Source organism: Muscardinus avellanarius (assembly GCF_963383645.1).
Source record: "Muscardinus avellanarius genome assembly, chromosome: 1".
Classification (NCBI taxonomy): Eukaryota; Metazoa; Chordata; class Mammalia; order Rodentia; family Gliridae; genus Muscardinus; species Muscardinus avellanarius.
Genome location: NC_137786.1, coordinates 118,758,024 through 118,780,720, shown reverse-complemented (window position 1 = coordinate 118,780,720; position 22,697 = coordinate 118,758,024). Strand labels below are relative to the sequence as shown.

At 44.7% G+C, this 22,697-nt stretch overlaps 1 protein-coding gene across 1 annotated transcript in view; it reads left to right on the top strand.

Annotated features, from left to right (window-relative positions):
- JHY (junctional cadherin complex regulator) overlaps positions 1 to 22,697 on the top strand; it is a gene marked incomplete at both ends in the record, with an annotated part of 62,949 nt that overhangs the window by 29,492 nt on the left and 10,760 nt on the right. The window contains 3 exons of the mRNA XM_080715489.1: positions 2,333 to 2,446; positions 12,004 to 12,665; positions 21,168 to 21,465. Coding sequence (XP_080571615.1) covers positions 2,333 to 2,446; positions 12,004 to 12,665; positions 21,168 to 21,465 — 1,074 coding nt within the window. The remainder of the gene's footprint in view (positions 1 to 2,332; positions 2,447 to 12,003; positions 12,666 to 21,167; positions 21,466 to 22,697) is intronic.

The following is a 22,697-nucleotide window of genomic DNA, read 5'->3' as shown; positions in this document are numbered from 1 at the left end:
GAGGCTGAGACAGGAGAATCACAGGTTTGCAGCCAGCCGCAGCAACTTAGCAAGGCCTTCCTCAACTCAGTGAGACCTGTTTCAAAATAGAGAATAAAAAACAGGGCTGGGGGTATAGCTTGGAGGTAGAATGCCCATGGGTTCAATCTCCAGCTCAGCAAAACAAAAAAAAATTTTTTTACCTAGTAGCAGAAGTACAAATTGGGCAGGTCTAGGAAGTTATCTCTAATAAGAGAGTGAGCTTAGCAAGATGGTTACATGTGCAGGCTCTAGAGCTGGGCCACCTGGCTCTTCCCTTACCAGCTATTGCTCCTGGTTACTTAACCTCTCTGTACCTCAGTTTCTTCCTCTGCAAAAAGAAGACAATAATAGCAGATACTTTGCAGACATAGCGGCACGCACCTGTATTCCAGCAATTTCGGGGGCTGAGGCAAGATTGGAGGCCAGCCTGAGCAACTTAGTGAGACCCTGTCTCAAACTAAAAAATAGAAAGAGCTGGCAATAGCCAGACATGATGGCTCATGCTTGTAATCCCAATACTTAGGAGGCTCAAACAGAAGGGTTGCAGGTTTGCAGCCAGTCTCAGCAACTTAGCAAGGCCCTCTGCAACATAATGAGACCCTGTTTTATTTATTTATTTTTTTGTGTGTGGTACTGGGTATAGAACCCAGAGGCATTCTACCTTCAAGCTACATCCCCCAGCCCTATTTTTTATTCTTTATTTTGAAACAGGGTCTCACTGAGTTGCAAAGGGCCTCACCAAGTAGCTGAGGCTATATGCGAACCACGATCCTCCTATCTCAGCCTCCCAAATGCTGGGATTTAATGCCTGGCACGAGACCCTGTTTTAAATAAAATATTTTAAAAATAGGGTTGGGAATATAGCTCAGAGGCAGAATGCCCCTGAGTTTAATTCCCAGTACAAAAAAGGGGGAGGGGGACAGAAGGAGGGCAGGATGTAGCTCAGTGGTAGAGTGCCCATGGGTTCCATCACCGTGCTCCAAATAATCATAGTAGTACATACCTGGTAAGGTTGTGTGTGTGTGGGGGGGGGGGTACTGGGGAATGGAATCCAGGGGCTTTTCTACCTCCAGGCTATACTCCCAGACCTATTTTTTATTTGGAAACAGTGTCTCACTAAGTTGCTGAGAGCCTCACTAAGTAGCTGAGGCTGGCTTTGAACCTGTGCGATCCTCCTGTCTCAGCCTCCCAAGCACGGGGATCACAAGCGTGCGCCACCGCGCCCGGCTACCTGGTAAGGCTGTTGTAAGAGTGACTGGCACATTCCGTGCTGAGGACCTGGGCCAGCTGTGCGCCCATGAGCACCTGTGTGTATTAGGTAGTGTCATTTCTATTATGTCACTGTCAGCATCATCTTGGAGTGCAGAAGTCCTAGCTTAAAGCTTATAATGCAAAAGCATGCCTCTATGCAGCCACTTGGGTTTTTACTTTCAGTACAGCATTCAAAAGACTGCATGAGACATTAGCACCTTGTTATAAAATGAATTTTATTAGGTGGTCTTGCTCAGCTACAGGCTGTTCTGAGCAGGTAGCCTGTGTTTATGGCAGGCGAGGTTAAGAGAGGATGTTCAGCAGGTGAGGGGTGCCAAATGCATTTTTAACTTATGATGGGTTTTCAGGGCATGGCCCTATCATACATCAAGGGCCCTCTGCAATATAATGAGACCCTGTTTTATTTATTTATTTTTTTGTGTGTGTGGTACTGGGGATAGAACCCAGAGGCATTCTACCTTCAAGCTACATCCCCCAGCCCTATTTTTTATTCTTTATTTTGAAACAGAAGTCCTGTTTCACTCCCTATGAACTCTGAGCGACTTTCTCACAGGTCTATTGACATGATCACTGTTACCTGCAGTGTCCTGTTCAGAAAACGCGTCTACAATTGGGTCCCCTGACAACAGAGCAAAGGACAGAGGTTGGGGGAGGAGAGAGAAGGGCAAGGGGAGGTGCAGGGAAATGAATTCGATCAAACTATGCTATGAACAGTACAGATATCACAATGAAGCCTACTGTCATGTATAATTATAATTCATCAGTTAATAATAAAATAGAATAAAATTTTGTGCCCTGAGTATACCAAGAATTCAAAGTAAGGAATAGTTTGACCTCAAAGCACCAATTCCCCTTATTGCCTGCCAGAGAAAACACTGTTTATTCCCACCTGCCTTACAAACAATCCAGCTTCCTGACAGTGGAAGTAAGTCCTTGGGCATTATTGAAAATAGGAGACCTAGCCCTGCAGACTCGGGCCCCATGACTCCAAGACTGAAATGAAGCCAGTTCACATGCTATGTATGTTTTACCCTCTTAGGTCTCCTACTCCATCAGAGTGACTGGCAAGACATCCGTTCAGGATGCCAAAGAGGTTGAAGATGTAGCCGTCGATCCGGAGAACCAATGGCACCAAAGAGCACAGCAGCTAAAGGTGACCGCTAGACTGCATGTCATGTGGGTTTCAAGTGGAAATGCTGAATCCTAGTGATGTTTGCCACTGAGTTCCTGCCACTTAAGGGTTTGTTTTGATGCCCGGTAAAAGTTAGCTACCCGCTGCCCTGTGGGGGAGGGGCCTCTGCCCGATGAGCAGGGTTTGTATAGGCAGCGGCCCTCCCTGTTCAATCAAAGGTACGTTTCCTAGGACATGTCATCATATCACACCAGAAACACAGCTAAAGTCTCTTGCAGAAAGAAGGCCTGGGGAGCATGCAGGGAACAAATCACAGTTCCAAGGTGGCGTCCAGTTCTGTGTTGCCCCAAGTCAACTTCTTTGGGAGCTGGCAGTCACCTGGCTTCCCTAGATGATGGGTAGGGGTCCCCAAAGCCTCACCAAGACTTCATCTGCAGAATGTGATCGCTTACCAGCTGGTGACTTACCATGACCACATCCTTTTTTTTTTTTTTTTTTTTTTTTTTTGGCCATGGGCTTACTACTTCAGAAATCACAAATGTTATTTTGGGGAAGATGGTTTTGAAATTTTCCCCATTTGCTGTTTCTCTTTAAAAAAAGCAGTAGCAGCTGATTTTTCCCCCCTTGAGTTGGTGTGTAGAATTATGTGGAATTGCCTTTAGACAAGGTTTTATCCCCAATTCGGAAGGGATGGGCCCTTTGAAATCATGGAGCCTATAGTTGGCATCTTCGGCTACAACCATGTACATGAATATAAAATAAAGTTCAATCAGCTTCAAAGACGTTAGAAAAGGGAAATAGCCCAGATCATTTCTTTTCCTCCACAGCAGTCTACAGTTACAAGTAAATAAATAGTCCTTTTCTCAGAGCTTTTGGAAAGCTGAGGCCAGGGGGCCACCCCAGAAGTTGAGAGGAAGGAGACTGAACAGTTCCCTGCTGCGGGATGTGGAGGACAGGCTTTAGCTGACCTGACAGAGAGCCTGGGGAACTTGGCAAAGAGGATCCCAGGGACAAATGGAGCCCTTTCAGGTTTGTCCCGCAGTATGAGCAGCCAACTGACTGGGTGAGATGACTTGAATTTCTGGTCCTCGACCTGCCATTTATTTGATGCATAACTCTGGAAAAATCCCAAGTTTTCCTGTAAGCCTTAAGCTTCCTTATTATGAGAGGAAGAATTGACCTAAATGACCTTCAAAGTCCATCCCAACTGCAAAAAGCTACGATTCCACTGCTTCGTATTTCTAGTTAAATTATTAGAGAAAACATATTTGGAGTTATATAAGATTATCGTGACCCATATCTCTTCTAATTGTCAGTCAAGACAGTGGTAGGGTTCTCCGACACTGATAGGATCATCGAGGTGAAATGACAGTGCTTGACTCTTGGTGCTTCCCTGGACAAAGGCAGGGAATAGCGTTGTCTGCGAGAAAGTCAGAAGAAAGCCAAAGGAAGCTTTCTATTCTGTGTGTACTGTACTCGATGTGCTCACAAGCCATTCCTGAAGGAGGAAAGGCAGCACAGGACGTCTAGAGACTGTTCGGCAGACAGCAGCAGCAGCAGCAGCTCAGTGCAACCTAGGCAGGCACCGTCCCCTTTCACTAATCAGTAAAGATGTGATCACTACCACTGCATTCTACGAGTTGGCTGGATACTAACCATGCAGACTCTCTGGACTGTCTTTTTTTTTTTTTTTTTTTTTTTTTTGGTGGTATTGGGGGTGGAACCCAGAGGCTTTCTACCTCCAGGCTATACTCCCAGACCTATTTTATACTTTATTTGGAAACAGGGTCTCACTAACTTGCTGAGAGCCTCACTAAGTAGCTGAGGCTGGCTTTGAACCTGTGTGATCCTCCTGTCTCAGCCTCCCAAGCGCAGGGATTACAAGCGTGCGCCACCACGCCCAGCTTCTGGACTGTCTTTCTCGCTCCTCTTCAACTGTCCAAGCTCAGTGTCTCAGTTTCCATCCCCTCTCAAGGGCCATCTCCTGCAAGACCCCCAGCCTCTGCCACATCCCCTGGCTCCTCTTGTCTGTCTGCACTGCTTGCTAAGGCTGATCAGATTTGCCATGTCTCATTAGCTGCTGCCTGAGTTTCTTTTTTTTAACCACCTATACTAAGAAGCTCCTTAAAGGTTGGGATTATATAGTTATTAGCAGGCGTGGTGGCGCACACTTGTAATCCCCGCGCTTGGGAGGCTGAGACAGGAGGATCGCACAGGTTCGAAGCCAGACTCAGCTACTTAGTGAGGCTCTCAGCAACTTAGTGAGACCCTGTTTCCAAATAAAATATAAAAATGGGTCTGGGAGTATAGCCCGGAGGTAGAAAGCCTCTGGGTTCCATCCCCAGTACTACCAAAAAAAATAATAATAAATAAAATAGAACTGGTGGTGTAGCTCAGATGCCCTATGTTCAACCCCCAGTACTACCAAAAATAAGAAGAAAAAAAAGAATCATTAGCGGGGATGCCATTACATAATCATAGCGTGATAATGTAGAAGTAAATACAAAATACAGGGAGACTAAAAGAGCACTTAATTAGTCTCCCCAGAAAAGACAGCCTCTGAGCTCAGCCTGGAAGGGTGAAGCCCGGGGACTTAGCTGGGCAAGACAGAGCGTGAGGTTTGCACATAGGAGGACCGCAGCTTGACCTGTGCAGAGGGTTCCAGAGAGCTCACTTACTGAAGGGGGAGGGCAGGGCAGAGGGGCAGTGGGAGATGGGCTGACAGTCGGGTGGGGCCACATTGGGGAAGGTTTCTTTGTCAATCAAAAATTAGATTTTAGCCGGGCATGGTGGCATATGCTTGGAATCCCAGCATTTGGGAGGCTTGACAGGAGGATCGCGGTTCGCAGACAGCCTCAGCTACTTAGTGAGGCCCTCTGCAACTCAGTGAGACTCTGTTTCAAAACAAAGAATAAAAAATAGGACTGGGGGGGGTAGCTTGAAGATAAAAAGCCCCTGGGTTCCATCCCCAGTACCTCAAAAAAAAATTAGGTTTCTGCTGAGCATGGTGGCACCTGCCTATAATCTCGGTTGGGAGGCCGAGACAGGATGATCACAGGTTTGTGGCCAGCCTCAGCAACTTAGGCCAGACCCTGTTTCAAAGTAAAAATAAAATTGGATTGAGGATGCAGCTCAGAGGTAGAACACCCTGGATTCAAGCCCCTGTAACACACACACACACACACACACACACACACACGCACGCACACGCACACGCACACGCACTCGCGCACACATATACACATACATTTTTATCCTGTAAACACGCAAATATTCAGTGGGCTAATGATGCAGTTACCAGGCTTTCAAGTTAAAAAAAAATCATGAGGCTGAGACAGGAGGGTCGCACAGGTTCGAAGCCAGCCTCAGCTACTTAGTGAGGTTCTCAGCAACTTAGCAAGACCCTGTTTCCAAATAAAATATAAAATAGATCTGGGAGTGTAGCCCGGAGGTAGAAAGCCCCTGGGTTTCATTCCCAGTACCACACACCAAAAAAAAATCACCTTGTCAGTTGGGTGTGGTGGCCCACACTTGTAATCCCAGTACTTGGAAGGCTGAGACAGGAGGATCACAGTATTGAAGTCAGTCTTGGCAACTTATCGAGACCCTATTTTCAAATAAAATCAGATGAGGGCATAACGTGGAGGTGGAATGCCTCTGGGTTCAATCCCCAGCACCACACACACACACACACACACACACACACACACACACACACACACACATCACCCTGTCTCTGATCCGAGTAGCAGCCTGGAAGGGAAGAGACTGGAAAGGCGGCAGCAGCGGGAGGGTGGCCTCCCTGTAGCTTCTGCAAGGATGCGGTGGTGGCCCAACATGTCGTGTATTCACCCACTCCACACACCAGGAGGTCATCTCACGGGTGGCTGGTGTATCTTACTTCAGCCACTAGATTAAACTCCCTACTGACCTACTCCTGTAGGTCAGAACAGCGCCTGCTCCCTATGCAGAGGTGGTTGGAAGTGGAAGCAGCAGGCTTAGCACGTTGGGGAAGGTCTAATATCCGATGAGTAGCACTCGTGTGACTGAGGAAGGCAAGGCAGGCTTTTGGTGGGGGAAGAAGGGCAGAGGGGCAGGAAGGGGCCTGGTACTGAGCTTGGTGACACCTATAAGAGGAAGTGTGGTGTTATGACACTCAGGAGGGCAGCTGAGCTAGCCACATCTCCTTCATCGTGAGCACTTCTGATGGATTGAGCTATAGGGGTTGCTGAGATGAGCCAGGAGCTGTGGAGAGTGGGAGAAGAGAAGAAGATGGGAACCAGGGACCAGCAGAGAGCAGTAACATGCTAAGGGCAGGAGGTGGTGGGGGAAGAGGGCAGGAGGCAAGAGGCTCTGAGGAATTGCCAAGAGGTGGAGAGCTAAGAGGGATAGAAGAGGGTCACAGAACCTGAGGTGTGGATTGCAGGCATGGGCCACCACACCCAGTTTCCCTAGCAGGAAGAGAACTCAGGAGGTGATCACAAGCACCTTGATATTAATTAGTGGCTGGTCCTGGTCCTGCATGATTTTCATAAAGTCATTACCTTTTCTCTGGGAAATCAAGAGTTATTTTAGAGTGGTAAGGAGAACATCCTTTTTCGTGCTTTTGAATGCCTACTTGGGGATATATATATTTTTTATATTTTTTTTCTCCTGACAAAATGGTCCTCGCCTGTGTATGATTTTTTGTTTTGTTTTGTTTTGTTTTTTAGTTTTATTTTGCTTTGTATTTTTGGTACAGAGGCCTTCTACCTCCAGGCTATACCCCAGCCCTATTCTACTGATTTTTATTTGGAAACAGAGTCTTGCTAAGTTACTGAGAACTTCACTAAGTTGCTGATGCTGATTTCAAACCTGCAATCCTCCTGCCTCAGCCTCCCAAGTACTCAGATTAAGGTATGCACCACCATGCCTAGCATGTGCTATGGTTTGAATATTTGTATTTACCCCAAAATTTACATATTAAATCATAACGCAATGGCATTAAAAATGAGACCTCTGTGGAGGTGACTAGGTAGGTTATAAGGACAGAACCTTCCTAAATAGTACCATGCTGTTCCGAAGAGGCCCAAGGGAACTTTTGTTCCTGTCCACCACTGAGGACCCAGAGCAAAGGGACCACACCAGAACCTGAAGCCCTCACCAGGCACTGACCCTGGTGGCCCTTGACCTTGGAGGCTGAAGCAGAAAGATCACAAGTTTGAGACCAGCCTGGGAAACTTTAGTGAGACCCTGTCTCAAAATAAAATTAGAAAGAGCTAGGAGCCAGGCATGGTGGCGCACGCTTGTAATCCCAGCATTTGGGAGGCTGAGACAGGAGGATCGCGGTTCAAGGACAGCCTCAGCCACTTAGTGAGGCCCTTTGCAACTCAGTGAGACCCTTTCTCAAAATAAAGAATAAAAAATAGGGCTGGGGCCGGGCGTGGTGGCACATGCTTGTAATCCCCACGCTTGGGAGGCGGAGACATGAGGATCGCACAGGTTCAAAGCCAGCCGCACTGGCTTAAGAGACCCTGTTTCCAAATAAAAATATAAAAATAGGTATCTGGGAGTGTAGCCCGGAGGTAGAAAGGTTTCCAGGAACCCCAGTACCACAAAAAAAGAGCTGGGGATATAGCTCAGCAGTGGAGCACTTGCCTGCCATGCAAGAGGCCCTGGGTCCAGTTCCAAGTCTTGGAAAGAATAATGTAGGGAACATTCACTTTGGACCCCTTAGATGACAGGAAAGTTGGCCTGGAAGGCGCTCACAGGGCAGAGCAACAGAGCTGCACCAGAAGGAATGTGGATTTGCAGACGGAGACACCAAGATGAAATAAAGGGCAGGAAGCATAAGTATACTGATAACTAAAGTAGAACAACAGAAGCAAAACTTTGGAGGTATAAAATACATGGAGCATTAATATACATGGCAAAAACAAGATAAAAAGTGAGAAAAAAACCAAAGGAAATAATACATTCTCAGGCTTCAGTATTATTGGGGAACTGTTAAAAGTAACCATGTGTAATAAACTATAATAAGTAAGTGAAAAAAAAGTAGATCTGTGTTTCTGTTCATCTGAACAGAGTTCTTCCTTACTGACAGTAAAAATGAGAGCCACTTAATTCCTGTGTCTACAATTTTCTTAATATTATTGGATGGCATGCATGACCCACACTCAGAGGACTTGTATCTTATTGTTAACGAACACAGCAGAAGGCAAAACGCAAAAGGAAGCTCCCTGTGTTGGGGCTGCCCTGGGGCGCGGGTGCTGCTCTCGGGACCCACAGCTGAGATGAGGCGGCCAAGAGTAAGAGCAGCGTTTGCTTGAAGGCAGAGGAGCCTTCTGGTTGGGGCCGGAGCATGCATTCTCCCTTCGACTTAACGATACAGGCAGCCAGAGTGCCTTTCACAGGGACCGGGGCAACTTCCCTTGCATGACGCAGTGTGAGTCGACATTAATGGCTAAGGACCAGTCTTACTAAAAATTACCAGCCTGGGGTCAAGACTCAGGATTTCCTGGCGCTGATGCTCTGTGTGACAGACAAACCCCTGTCATTAAGCAGTTAATCTGAGAGCCTGTTGGACGTACCGACTGTAAGTGTTGGTAACAAAAGAACCCCAGAGTGTTCAGGATGAGATGGAGGGAGGATTTCAGTGCCTACGGAGATTAAGCAGGCTGAGAGCGGCTTTGTATATTAACTTCAGGGGACTTGGGTCTTGTCACCTAAAGAGTGACCCCCGGAGCCTCAATTGGAGGGTAACAAATCTTCAGTAAACTGTGGGTCTCAAGTAGACTGCCGAGTGGGAAGGTGAAGGAAATCGCTTCAAGCCCATAAATGTCTGCCTTTCTGGAGGCTGAACGCTGTCTCTGGGCACTACGTTTACCTGAATAGCAGATTTAACACTGAGACGAAGTTTCCTGGAAGGCGGGGTCCTTGGCCTTCTTGACAGAGTACAGTGAAGAGTCCTGTTGGGGCAGAGTCACCAGCAGTGAGGGTAGCTGTATTACATTAAGTGGTGACCCAGGCTCTGGGCCTGTAGCTGAGGCTACTGAGGGAGCTTTTTCTTGGTGGAGATGAGGAGAGAAAACCTGGAGATTTATAGTCAGGTGGCAGTGGAAAGTAGAAAGTCACTTATTCTCTAGAGAGCTAAAGGCTGAACAAATATCGAAAAAAAATCCTGGCATTAATCAACATCAACCAGCATTTTTAGATCACAGCGAAGGGAGGTTTTCTTGACCTTCGAACAGCATGAAAGGGTGTCGTGTTTCATGAGCACATCTGTAAGACATCTGTAAGACTGTAAAACAGCAGTTTCCTCCCAGATCCTCTGTGAAGAAGCATGCTCTATGGTTTTCCTGTTTTGTCTGGTTGGTACTAAAGATTGAACCCAGAGGTGTTCTACCTCTGAGCTACATACACCTCTAGCTCTTTTTATTTTTTATTGTGGAACTGGGTCTTTCTAAATCTCTGAGGCTGCCCATGAACCCGCCACCCTCCTGTCTCAGCCTCCCAAGTGCAGGATTACAGGCCACCACACCACGCCCAGCTTCTTGGGGTTCTTTTCAGAGCCCTATTGCCCATGTTTCCCCATGTGGCTCAATATACATCGAAGAAAGAACCTTTACTTACCTGCATACAGAACATTTTTCTTTTTATGAAGCACTGCAGGTAAAAACTGAAAGCTTATAGGAACTCATCCCCACCCCACCCCCGAAAGTGCAGGTTCCAAAGGGGACATACTCTACATTTTAAATTAGAGGTCATTCTTACCTCAAACTCTAATATAACAAGTAATATTGTATGTTGCCATTTTAAATTTATCTCAGCCTCATCGTTGGAGTGCAGTTTCATTAGAAATAGAACACCACTTAATATTCTGCAGGAACAGGCTGAGTCTGAGAGGCTGGATCTGAAAAGTGAAATAAAAACTGAACCCTTCTCACGGTAATGGGGCCATTCTTTGTAGCAAGCTGAAACACTGAGCAAAAGCCTGCTTTGCTCACTTCAAGATGTTTTTCCTCCAATGATCTAGCTAACTGTTGCATTTTTCAATTAAGGTTGCATAGATACAGGCCACAGAGGGGTTTTTCTCTTAATATGTCTGTTCAGAAAGGGAGGAATATGCGGCAGTTACATAACACATCGATGCATATGGTCAGTAAGCATTTAATCTTTCTTTCCGAAGGCCTCTTAACTCAGCTAGTTTTTCACCGAGTAATGAGTGCTCTATTCCTTGGAAAATATTCCTAAATGGCTAGAGTACAATATAGTTACATAGTGTATCTATTATACCCCGAGTACATTTTGTTGTTACTCAGCTTTGAAAAGCATAAAGACTGTTCTGAAATTGAAATCTTTCTCCCCAGATGTTTGATTGCCTAAGTACAGGCTATATTAAGGAACAGAAGCAAAACAACCCCGCGGGTTCGCAGAGGCCCTGTCACAACTCAAACTCTTTTATAATGCTCTGAATGCAATCTAATTTGTTTCATCTGGTGAAGAGGTCATTCCTAGCTTCTGACCCGTATGAGTAAGAAGAGCTGATAATCCGGGCACTGTTTGGTATTCAACTTGTACTTGCTTGTGTAATGCTCACCCGTGTATTCTCATTCGAATTTTTTCTTTCCTCTTGGTACCGGGGATTGAACGCAGAGGCATTCTACCTCTGAGATACGCCCCCAGCCCTTTTTATTTTTTATTTTTGTTTTGAAACAAGGTCTCCCTAATTGCCGAGGCTGGCCTTGAATCTGGGATTCTCATATCTCAGCCTCCCAAGTACTGAGATTACAAACATGTACCACCATTCCTGGCTCTAGTTAGGATTTTTTTAATGTTCATTTAGGAGTCAGGCGTGGTGGTGCATACCTGCAATCCCAGTACTTGGAAGGCTGAAAAAAGAGGATCACAGGTTCGAGGACAGCTGCAGCAAGTAGTGAGACTTTCATCAACCTAGAGAGACTCTGTTTCAAAATAAAAATAAAATCGGGCTGGGGTTGTATCTCAGAAGTCGAATGTCTCTGGGTTCAGTCCCCAGTACCAAAGTAAAATGCTCATTAGTCAAAATAAGCTTGCGTGCTTTAATGTAGATGTTTACTCTCTTCCTACACATCTCTTTGGAGATAGAGCTTCTCCCTATCTCTGACCCTGGTTTAGCGGTACTTCACTGTACAGCCTTTAACACAAAGCCCATTCTAAACTCTCAATCTCCTTGTAGGCTCATAATCTAAAATTTCCCGGCGAATTGTTCACCTGGTAATCTTCTAACTTGCCTGAACTTAGAAAAGGACCCTCTGTACTCTTTATCTGCCTTTAATTCTGCAGCCACTTTCCTAGAAGTATCAACTCCCCTTTAAAAAAACAAACAAACACTGATTTTGCCAGGTATAGTGCTACACACTTACAATCCCAGTACTTAGGAGGCAAGAGGACCACAGGTTCTAGGCCAACCTCAGTAACTTAGCAAGGCCTTCACCAACTTAGCAAAACCCTGTTTCAAACTAAAAAATAGGGCTGGGAAAAGAAAAACAAACACTAATTTAAACTTTATGAAGAGTGCCAATCTTCTAATTTTACATTAACCGAAAATCTCTTTTTAGAATTACCAGGAACACTGGTCTCAATATGAAGATACAAAATCAAGCAATGTATCTAGAGGTCAGTCATCTGAGACCGCTAATGGTCAACAGCCATCCGGAAGACCAGCCAAACCCAAACTGCGAAAACAGCAGAAACGCCAGAGTGGCCAAAAGTCTTTTATCACTAAAGAACTTGTTGTCAGTCAAGGAAAGCAGAACACCAATCCCAGCCAGCCACAAAACCAAAATCAGCCCATCGATACTTCAATAAAGCACGGACCCCCTGCGCTTCTGGATGCCTCTGGCGACAGTTTACAAGACTCAAGTGCACCGAGAGGCCACAATCCCAAAGGTACCTCCAGTACCTTTGCCTCACAGAAACAGGCTTTCAACAAGGTGGTCTATAAAAACCCCACTGGCTGTCACGCAGCACTGGATGTTAATAAAGAAAGAGGACTCAGAGAGGAAGAAGAGAAAAGATTTTCCTATCAGCAACTACCCATCTACACTCTTTCTGATACAAATTTGAACAGCCTCAGTGAACTTTCCCAGAGACACCTGCCCCTGAGCCAGAAAGGCTCTCAGCCTGTGTATGACATAAGTGTTCAGCGAGCAACCGAAAAGAAAAAGCAACCCAAACCGCCTTATGCAGAAACAAAATACAAGAACCTAGAAATTCTATGGTAAGAACTCCCTTTCCTCACATGGTTTCCTAGAGGTGAAATAAAAGACTGTTGGAGAAAGACAGAGGGAGAAGGGGATAGGAGAGTCCTGGGGGGTGGTCAGTTAAGAGGGAAAAAGTCACACAACTTCCTTGCCTCTGATTCCTGCCCGGCACAGTCCGTTCTATTCTATTCTATTCTATTTTTTCTTTTTCTTTTTCTTTCTTTTTTTTTTTTTTTTTTAGTTAGTGAGATGGAACCCAGGGGCATTTTACCTCTGAGCTACACACTCATCCCTATGTTTTATTCTTTATTTTGAATAAAATGAAAAGGCCTCACTAAGTTGCAGAGGGCCTCAGTAAGTAGCTGAAGCTGGCCACGAACCTGTGATCCCCCTGGTTCAGCCTCCCAAGTACTAGGATTATAGGATTATGAGTGTGTACCTCCACACCCAGCTCCATTTTTTTATGTATATCTTTTCTCTTCCCTGTCTCCAACTTTTTCTGCTGTAGCTAAAGTAGAATTAAAAGAGAAAGAAGGACTCGGAGACCCAGTCAAAACAAATCATTGTATTTTAAGGGATGCAAGTAATATTTGGAGAAAACCAGTGACCTCTAGCACAATAATGGCCTGTCATATGAAAATAACCTAAAATACAGAAAAATTTATATACACAAAGATGCCATTTTTTCTAGAAATGACCTAAAATCTGATAGTGGAGAAGTGTTTAAGTAAATTATTATGTTTGATATCATATAACCATTAAGAATTATGGTTATGAGGAAATCTTTCTATAAAAAGAAATCAGTAACATCAAAAGTATGGCTAAGGAGCACGTGCTTTCCTGGGTTATAAATGTGCACAGAAGACAACAGGCCCGCTGTCAGTAGTAGTGATCTCTGGCAAGAGAGATTACAGATGATTTGTTTTCTTCTTTATATTTTCGAGTTGCTCAAGTTCCCTGCAATGTAGAGTAGTTCTCCAAAGATAGGAAAAAGGAATCTACTTTTTTATACCCTTCAGGAGAAGCCAGGTGTAGTGGCACACGCTTGTAAATCGCAACATTTGGGAGGCTGAGACAGGAGGATTGCGTTTCTTGGACAGCCTCAACTACTTAGTGGGATCCTCAGCGACTCAGTGAGACTCTGTTTCAAAATAAAGAATAAAATATTGGGCTGGGAGTGTAGCTCAGAGGTAGAATGCCCCTGGCTTCAATACCCAGCACCATAAAAAATAAATAAATAAATAAATAAATCCCTTCAGGAGAACTTTATTTATGTTCTTTAATCATAAATATGTTTTCTAGACACCTGACATGTGCTGAATATAAATCTAAAATGCTATAGGAAATACAAGAGAAGTTTTATGTGGGAGTCATCTTTAAGGAACTTACTATCAAAACAGAGGGACAATGCCGGGCGTGGTGGCGCACGAATCCCCGCACTTGGGAGGCTGAGACAGGAGGATCGCACAGGTTCGAAGCCAGCCTCAGCTACTTAGTGAGGCTCTCAGCAACTTAGTGAGACCCTGTTTCCGAAAATAGTATAAAATAGGTGTGGAAGTATAGCCCGGAGGTAGAAAGCCCGGGTTCCACCCCCAGTACCACAAAAAAAAAAAAAAAAAAAAAACAGAGGGACAATTTTATGAATCTGAATTGGTCAGAAGACATTTAGGCATACCACTTTATAATGTGTATTGTAAATATAATAAGGCTCACAATTCAGATCCTTGGAAGAGAGAGTGATAGCAGGCATCCTTATTCCTCCCTCTCAGCTTTAGAGCCATTTCTTTTTAACATTTTTACTGTTAAAAAATAATATTTAGGGAAGCTGGGCGTGGTGGCGCACGCGTGTGATCCCAGCATTCTCCGGAGACAGGAGGATCGCGGTTCGCGGACAGCCTCAGCTACTCAGTGAGGCCCTCTGCAACTCAGTGAGACCCGATTTCAAAATAAAGAATAAAAAATAGGGCAGGGGTGTAGCTCAGAGGTTGAATGCCTCTGGGTTCCATCCCCAGAATAATAATAATAATAATAATAATAATAACAACAACAATAATAATAATATTTAGGGAGCCAGGCATAATGAAACAAACCTGTAATCTCAGTACTTGAAAGGTTGAGCTAGGAGGATGGCAGGTTTGAGGCCAGTCTCCACAACTTAGTGAGACCCTGTTTAAAATAAAATAAAAAGGGCTGGTGGTGTAGCTCAGAGGTAGAATGCCCCTGGGTTCAATCCCCAGTACCATGTAGTAGTAGTAGTAGTAGCAGTAGTAGTAGTAATAATAATAATAATAATGATGATGATGATGATGATGTTGGAAGATAGAGAAAAATAGAAATTTCCTTCCTATTCCTAGTCATATTTTTCTTTGTAAAGATTTTTGTCAAAAGTGGGGATGAAACTTTTTGTTTTTTGCTGTACCAGAGACTGAATCCAGGGGCATTCTATTTCCGAGCTACACCCCCAGCCCTCTTTTTTGTTTGTTTGTTCGTTTGTTTGTTTGTTCATTTGGCAGTATGGGGGGGGTAACCTAGGGGCATTGTACCTCCGAGCTACACCTCCAGTCCAATTTTTTTCTTCTTCATTTTGAAACATGGTCTCACTAAGTTGCAGAGGGCCTTACTAAGCAGCTGAGGCTGGCTGAGAACCTGCAATTCTTCTATCTCAGCCACCCAAGAATTGGTATTACAAGCGTGTACCACCACGCCCTATTTTTAGCTTTCTGTTTTGAAAGGGGTCTTACTAAGTTGTGGAGGGCCTCGCTAAGTAGCTGAGGCTGGCTGCAAACCCGTTCTCCTCCTGTCTCAGCCTCCCGAGTACTGAGTTCAGAAGCATGCGCCACCACGCCAGCTGCTGAAACTTTACTGAGTGTGTTCTCTCCATCAGTGTAAATGTTCTTCATCAATCCTTTGGGGTCGTGAACTCCTCCAGCACATTCTCTAAGGCTGTGCCGCTGCTGTGTCTAGGGTAACTCATCGTGCTGTATTGTTAATAAGTTGCTTGATTTGATCTGTTAACACTGCTGAGGATTTAACATTCACTGCATAAAGTGAGATGGGCTTGTACTTTTTCTGCCACTGGCTTTGTATGAATGAATTGTGAAGATTACCCCAAGCCAGGCATAGAGGCACACCTTGTATCTTTGTGACGAGGGAGGCTGAGACAGGAGGACTGCAAGTTCTAGCCCAACCTGGACAACTCAGAGAGACCCCATCTCATGATAAAAATGAAGGGAGGGAGGGAGGGAGGGAGGGAGGGAGGGAGGGAGGGAGGGAGGGAGGGACGAAGGAAGGAAGGAAGGAAGGAAGGAAGGAAGGAAGGAAGGAAGGAAGGAAGGAAGGAAGGGCTGGGGATGCACTCAGTGGGAGAGCACTCCTGCGTTCAGTCCACAGTACCCCCCCACACACACACCAGGATTAAGCTAGCTTTGTGAAATGAGATAAGGACTGTGCCCTCGTCTTACATCTTTTGGAACACTTCGTGTACAATTGGAATGATCTGTCAAACATTTGCTAGAACTTTCCTATACAACTATTTGGGATATGAGTATTTTTTTCTTGGGTTGGTTGGTTAGTTTTTGTTTCTGCAATTGTTTCTGTACAGGTTTTATTTTTTTTCTATACAGGTTTTAAACTTGAGTCATTTACTGTAAGTTTTTATAATCTTTCTCTTTCTTTACTCAGTCTGACAAATTATATTTTCTAGAAAAAAATTCCCACTTTTGCTAAGTAAATTTTAATGCACCATCATAAAGCTTTTCATAATATTTAAATAACTTTCATGGTATTCAACATCTTTTATGTTTATAATCATATCCTTCTTTTCATTTATAATATTACTTTTTCTCCTTTCTCTCTCTTTTTATTCAGTAGTATGGATTGAACCCAAGAGCATTCTACCTCTGGGCTACACATACCCAGCCTTTTTCTTTTTCTTTTTCTTTCTTTCTTTCTTTTTTTTTTTTTTTTTTTTTTTTTTTTTGGTGGTACTGGGGGTGGAACCCAGAGGCTTTTCTACCTCCGGGCTATACTCCCAGGCCTATTTTATATTTTATTTGGAAACAGGGTCTCACTAAGTTGCTGAGAGCCTCACTAAGTAGCTGAGGCTGGCTTCAAACCCATGCAATTCTCCTGTCTCAGCCTCCCAAGCACGGGGAATACAAGTGTGCGTCACCACGCCCGGCTTATTTTGAAACAAGGTCTCACTAGCTTGCTGAGGGTTTTGCTTAGTTGCTCAGACTGTTCTCAAACCTGCGATTCTCCAATCTCAGCCTCCCAGGTACTGGGATTGTAGATTATGCAACCATGCCCAGCTTCCTCTCTTATTTTTCAAATTAAAATTTCAACCAAGATGGTACATGCAAAAATATTAAAAAGTCAAATAGCACTTAGGCCAGTGGCAGTATATTGCTTGCTCTCCCCAGTGGTCCATTTAGCTGGGAATAATATTTACATTGGTATAATAATGAAAATGCCAAACTTCATTAACCACTTTTTGTTGTTGTTGTTATACTTGGGATTGAATCCAGGAGCATTCTATCCCTGAGCTACACTCCTAGCCCTCTTTTATTCTTTTTCTTGTTTTGTTGAAACAGGGCTTCACTAAGTTGCTGAGGCTGGCCACGAACCTGCAATCTTTCTGTCTCAGCCTTCCAAGTACTGAGATTACAAGCATGAGCCACCTCTCTGGGCTTCAACAATCACATTTTATTTATTTATTTATTTATTTATTTATTTATTTATTTATTTTTTGCAGGTCTGGGGATGGAACCCAAGGGTATTTGACCTCCGAGCTACACCTCCTGCCCTATTTTTTATTCTTTATTTTGAAACAGGGTCTCACTGAGTTGCAGAGGGCCTCACTAAGTAGCTGAGGTTGTCCGCGAACCGCGATCCTCCTGTCTCAGCCTCCCGAATGCTGACATTACAAGCGTGCGCCACCATGCCCGGCTTCCACTTTTTAATTTTTTTCCTCTGATATTTGCCATTATTCTCAGTTAGGTTTATTTATTGCTGTATTGTGCTGCATCAGTTTTAAAAATTTTAGTTGACTTCCTACTCTGCTAAATAGATATTTGGCTTCCTTCCATCACCATCACACCTGTACCTATGCTCCAGAAACATTAGTTATCATACAATCTTTGGCTAGACCCATAGTCCGTATTTTCATTACCATGCCAGGGGATCTATAATTCATGGTCTAGCATTGTAGATACTATGATTATGCTTCACCTTTTTATTTTTCCCAAAGTTTGTAATTGCCTTTGTTTTTTGTTTTTGTTTGGGTTTTTTTTTTGTTTGTTTGTTTGCTTTGCTTTTGCTTACTTCTCCTAGTACATGTGAATAAAGTCTTCATCAGGATATATCAGGTTCTTTCTTTTTTCTGGGAGACAGACTTTTTACAGACTTCTTTTTTTAGTACTGGGGATGGAACCCCAGGGCATTCTACCTCTGTGCTACACCTCCAGCCCTATTTTTTATTCTTTATTTGGAAACAGGGTCTCACTGAGTTGCAAGAACCTCACTAAGTAGTAGCTGAGGCTGTACTTGAACTGTGATCCTTCTGTCTCAGCCTCCCAAATGCTGGGATTACAAGTATGCACCACCACGCCCGGCTTTTACAGACCTTTCATTTGTTTGACTTCCTATAACTGCTACAAAGCTTTTCTGAGAATTTCCTTTGCCTTTCTTCTGATCAGATCCCTTTTTCAGAACCCCACATTTTCCTTTTGGGCACACCCTCTGATGTTTTCTTCAGATTAAAACCATGGAAACTGAGTGCAGTGGTGGACACCTGTAGTCCCAGCACTTCACGTTGGATGCTGAAACAGGAGGACCGTAGGTTCGAGGTCAGCCCCAGTAACTTAGCAAGACCCTCAACAACTTAGTGAGACCCTATTTCAAAATACAAAGGTCTGGGGGTGTAGCTCAGAGGTCGATTTCCCCTGGGTTCATTCTCCAGTACCAAAAAAAGAAGAAAAAAAGAAAGAAACACAGAACCGTGCAGAGGCTGGGGTGAGGGGTGCTGGCAACGCGCAGTGTCTGGCGCGGCACTGCCGCCTGCGCTGTGTCCTCTGTGATGGTACCCTGGGGTCCCTGCATGACCTAGCCTCACTTCGTTGTGAAGATGCCCCTCTTTGTTCTCCACCTTTGGGCCTCCTGTTTTCTCCATCTCCCCTTTCACTCTCTTGGCTTTCTCTCTCATTGTGGTAGAGAACATCCTCTTCTACTTTGGATGTAAATGAGACCTTGCCTGACCGAAACTGGCTTCCTTCTGCCTTCTGCCTGGTGGACGATGGCCGGCAGCGCGTTACAGGTTCCTAGAAGGAAACTGTTTCCCTTGGAGTCGTTTCTTACTTTCAGTCCCATGTAGATGACCTGTTTGTATTTTCTTTGGAAGCTGTAGGATCTTCTCTTTTTTCTCTCTCTCTAAGAACATGAGAATTTATTATAATGTACCTTGGTAGAGGTCTATTTTCATTGATTGTTCTGGGCCCTTTTAACCTGGAAACGTGTGTCCTCCAGTTCTAGCAAAATGTCTTAAACTGTCTCAAGGGTCATTCCTTCCAACAGTTTTCTCCACTTGCTCTTTCTAGAAACTCCTGCCATTCAGATATGTTCTTCCAGGACAGTTCTCACGATGGCCCTTTCTCGCTTGTTCTTTGTTTCTTTGTAATTTTCCTCTGCTTTCCTCGGAGTCTTCTCAATTCTACCTTCCAATTTCTCCACTGTTATAGTTACTGGATCTTTTGAAATGGAAACAAGAGAAATGAGCCGGAGCCCGGCCTTGTAAACACACACAGGCTAGATCTTAATTGGAGCTTCAGCTGAAGGGGGGCAGGCTGCTCTCTGAACAAAGGGAGATGTAAGCTTTGTATTGATTTGCTGGGATGGGCTAAAGTTCATAATCTTCCACTGGCCAGAGACATGGTTTCTTCTTGCAAGAGACATTGGATCGCCTGGCAGTCACTGTCAACTTGTCCAGGAACTGCTGAGTTATTCTTGTGGCTGGTGCACCGCACTTGCAACCCCCCTGGCCTTGCAGCTGGGTCTGGGCCTCAGCACAGGCCTGAGCTTCTCAGGCTGCTAGAGTAGCGAAGAAAGAGCCTGAGGCTTATTATCTTAAAGGGCAGCCTTATAATCTTAACCCACAAGTCAGAGGTGTGATCTACCCCAGGGCCAGTGGGGGACTGACAATGAACACCCCACTGTGTGACCTCCAAAATCAGTGGTTTTAAGTGACTAGGAACAAGCGATGCTAGAGGGCTCATCTAGGACTTTTTCCCAGTAGCAGCCGCATTTGTCGGGGCCTCACGAAGGGTCTGTCCAGAAGAGCACGGGAAACGAGCAGCAGCGAGCCCTGGATGAAAGGTGCCGGCCGGTTCCAGTGTCCCAGCCTGTGTCGTCCTTCTTCTCAGTCTTCCTGCTAGAGTTTTGGGTTGAGTTTACGAGCAGTCACCTCAAAGAAGTGGGCTTGGGTGGAGAACAGCCCTGTGGGAAAGTCCAATGTTTGCTTCTGACAGTTGCTGTGGAAGTAGCTCCCAATCTAGGGTCATGTCAATGTTAATTTCTTGGTATTGAATTTCTGTGATTATATAGGTGATGTAAATTTGAACCTATGTATCATCCCAGGAAATTCATAGTTCTGTCCCTTATGCAGAGCCCAGACCAAGACAGTCTTGCTTTTATCTCTCTGGGCTGGTGGATGGGTTTTTATGTGCTCCTCTGGTCTGCTGAGTGCAGCCCTCCAGGTGGCAGTCTTTATTGAAGGGTCTCAGCTCTGATTCTGCCTCACATGGACAGTGTTAACAGTCCTCTCCCAGGGCTATGAAAGCTGAAGTCCCTGCGCCCAGAGTCCCACATGAAAGCCATGGCTTCAGCTAACCCAAAGTCTGCTCTGACTTAAGGTCTGTGCTATCTTTCATCCCTGGAGATTCCGTGCCTCTTTTACAAACTCCACTATGGACTGAAGGGATGCTCGCTTCATTTAATGCAACATTTCTAGGTGTTTTGAAGGGGAAACTCTTCAACTTTTCAAAATGCCTTTTTTTCTACTGTGAATGTACACAAGCAGAAGTTCTAAAGACAAGTCAAAATATCCTAAGGAAAAAGAATTTCTTTCTGTGTGTGTGTGTGTGTGTGTGTGTGTGTGTGTGGTACTGGGAATTGAACTCAAGGGCATTCTACCTCTAAGCTACACCCCAGCTCTTTTATTTTTTTCTTTTTAAACAAGGTCTCACTAGGTTGCTGAGAATCTCACTACATTGCTGTCCTCAAACTTGTGATCCTCCTGTCTCAGCCTTCCAACTACTGGGATTACAGGTGTGCGCCACCACACCCAGCTAGATGAATATTTCAAAATATGAAATTAGCATATTCATGCAAGATTAAGCTAAAGGTCATTATTTTGCTTTGGGAGGTGGTAGATGCATCAAGTTAGTTGTTCGTAAAGTCTCAAATGCTGCGGGTCTTAGGTATTGAAGATTTGTGTTTTATTAACAACTTTGTGTTTTATTCCAAAGGAAATTCTACTCTTCCTCGGACAGCGAGCCCCTTAGAGCTTCTCCGGATTCTCGGCTCACTCAGATCATGGAGCAGCACCAGCAGGCCCTGGTGCAGCTGGCAGAGGTGCAGCCTGGCGAGGGCCCCTCGGCCAGCCTCATGCTTCCTCCCATCCTGCCAAGGGTGGAAAGTGAGGCCCAGCTCTATTCAGGGAGAAGCCAGAGAAAACCCGTGAGAATCAGTCGCAGCAATTCCGAGGGCTATCTGTTCCAACTGGAAAAAGGAAAAAGGCATAGTAGGAAGAGAAGCAGCATCAAGGTGAGAAAGGCATCGGTCGTTTCCTCCCTAGTGACTCTTTAATTTTGAAACTACAGATGGGTCTTGATTTTGTATAGCCCTGGAATAGGGATGGTCACTACCAAGCTGTTGCCACAGCTGGGCACCGTGCATCTCAGAACTGTCTTTCCTCTAGCCCTGCTCCTCCCTGGAATTGTACTCCCCTTTTTTGCAGACAAGTACTGGGATTACAGAAGTGAACCATCATTCCTGGCTAAAGTACTGGCAGAACAAATTTCTCCTCCTTTTTCTTTTTCCTTTTTTTTTTTTTTTTTTTTGTGGCATAGGATATTGAAACTCAGGACCTTGTGCATGCTAGGCAAGTACTCTACCACTGAGCTACATCCCCAGCAAAGCTGCAAGTGGCCTCTGCATCAGAGACTTGAACCCCAGTTTCCAAACTGACAGGCAGGATATTCACCACTATGCTATCGAAGATGAGCCTCTGCTATTTAAAGCAATAAGAAAGAACACCTCAGGGAGAATCACTTGCATCTAGAGCCAAATGTATTGCCTTTTTTTTCATTACTATAATGAAACACCTGAGGCAGACTACATTATGTAGTAGTAGTAGTAGTAGTAGTAGTAGTAGTAGTAGTAGTAATACTAGGAATTGAACCCAGGGGCATTCTATCTCTGAGCTAAACTTCCAAACCAATTTTATTTTTTATTTTGAAAAAGAGTCACACTAGGTTGCTGAGAGTCTCACTAAATTACTGAAGCTAGCCTTGAGTCTGCAAATCCTCCATCTCCCAAGTAATTACAAGTGTGCACAACCACACCCAGCTAGCCTACTTTATTTTTATTTTTATTTTTTGCGGGTTTGGGAATGGAACCCAGGGGCATTTGACCTCCAAGCTACACCCTCTGCCCTATTTTTTTTTATTTTTTTATTCTTTATTTTGAAACAGGCTCTCACTAAGTTGCAGAGGGCCTCACTAAGTAGCTGAGGCTGTCCGTGAACCGTGATCCCCCAGTATCGGCCTCCTGAATGCTGGGTTTAGAAGCATGCGCCACCACGCCCAGCCTACTTTATTTTTAAAAGAGGTTTATTTAGTACACCGTTCTAGAGATTCAAAGGCATGGCCTCAGCATCAGCTTGGCAGTAGTGAGAGGCTCATAATGGAGTGTATGAGAGAGAGAGAGAGAGAGAGAGAGAGAGAGAGAGAGAGAGAGAGAGAGAGAGAGATCACAAGTCAGGAAGCCAGGATGGT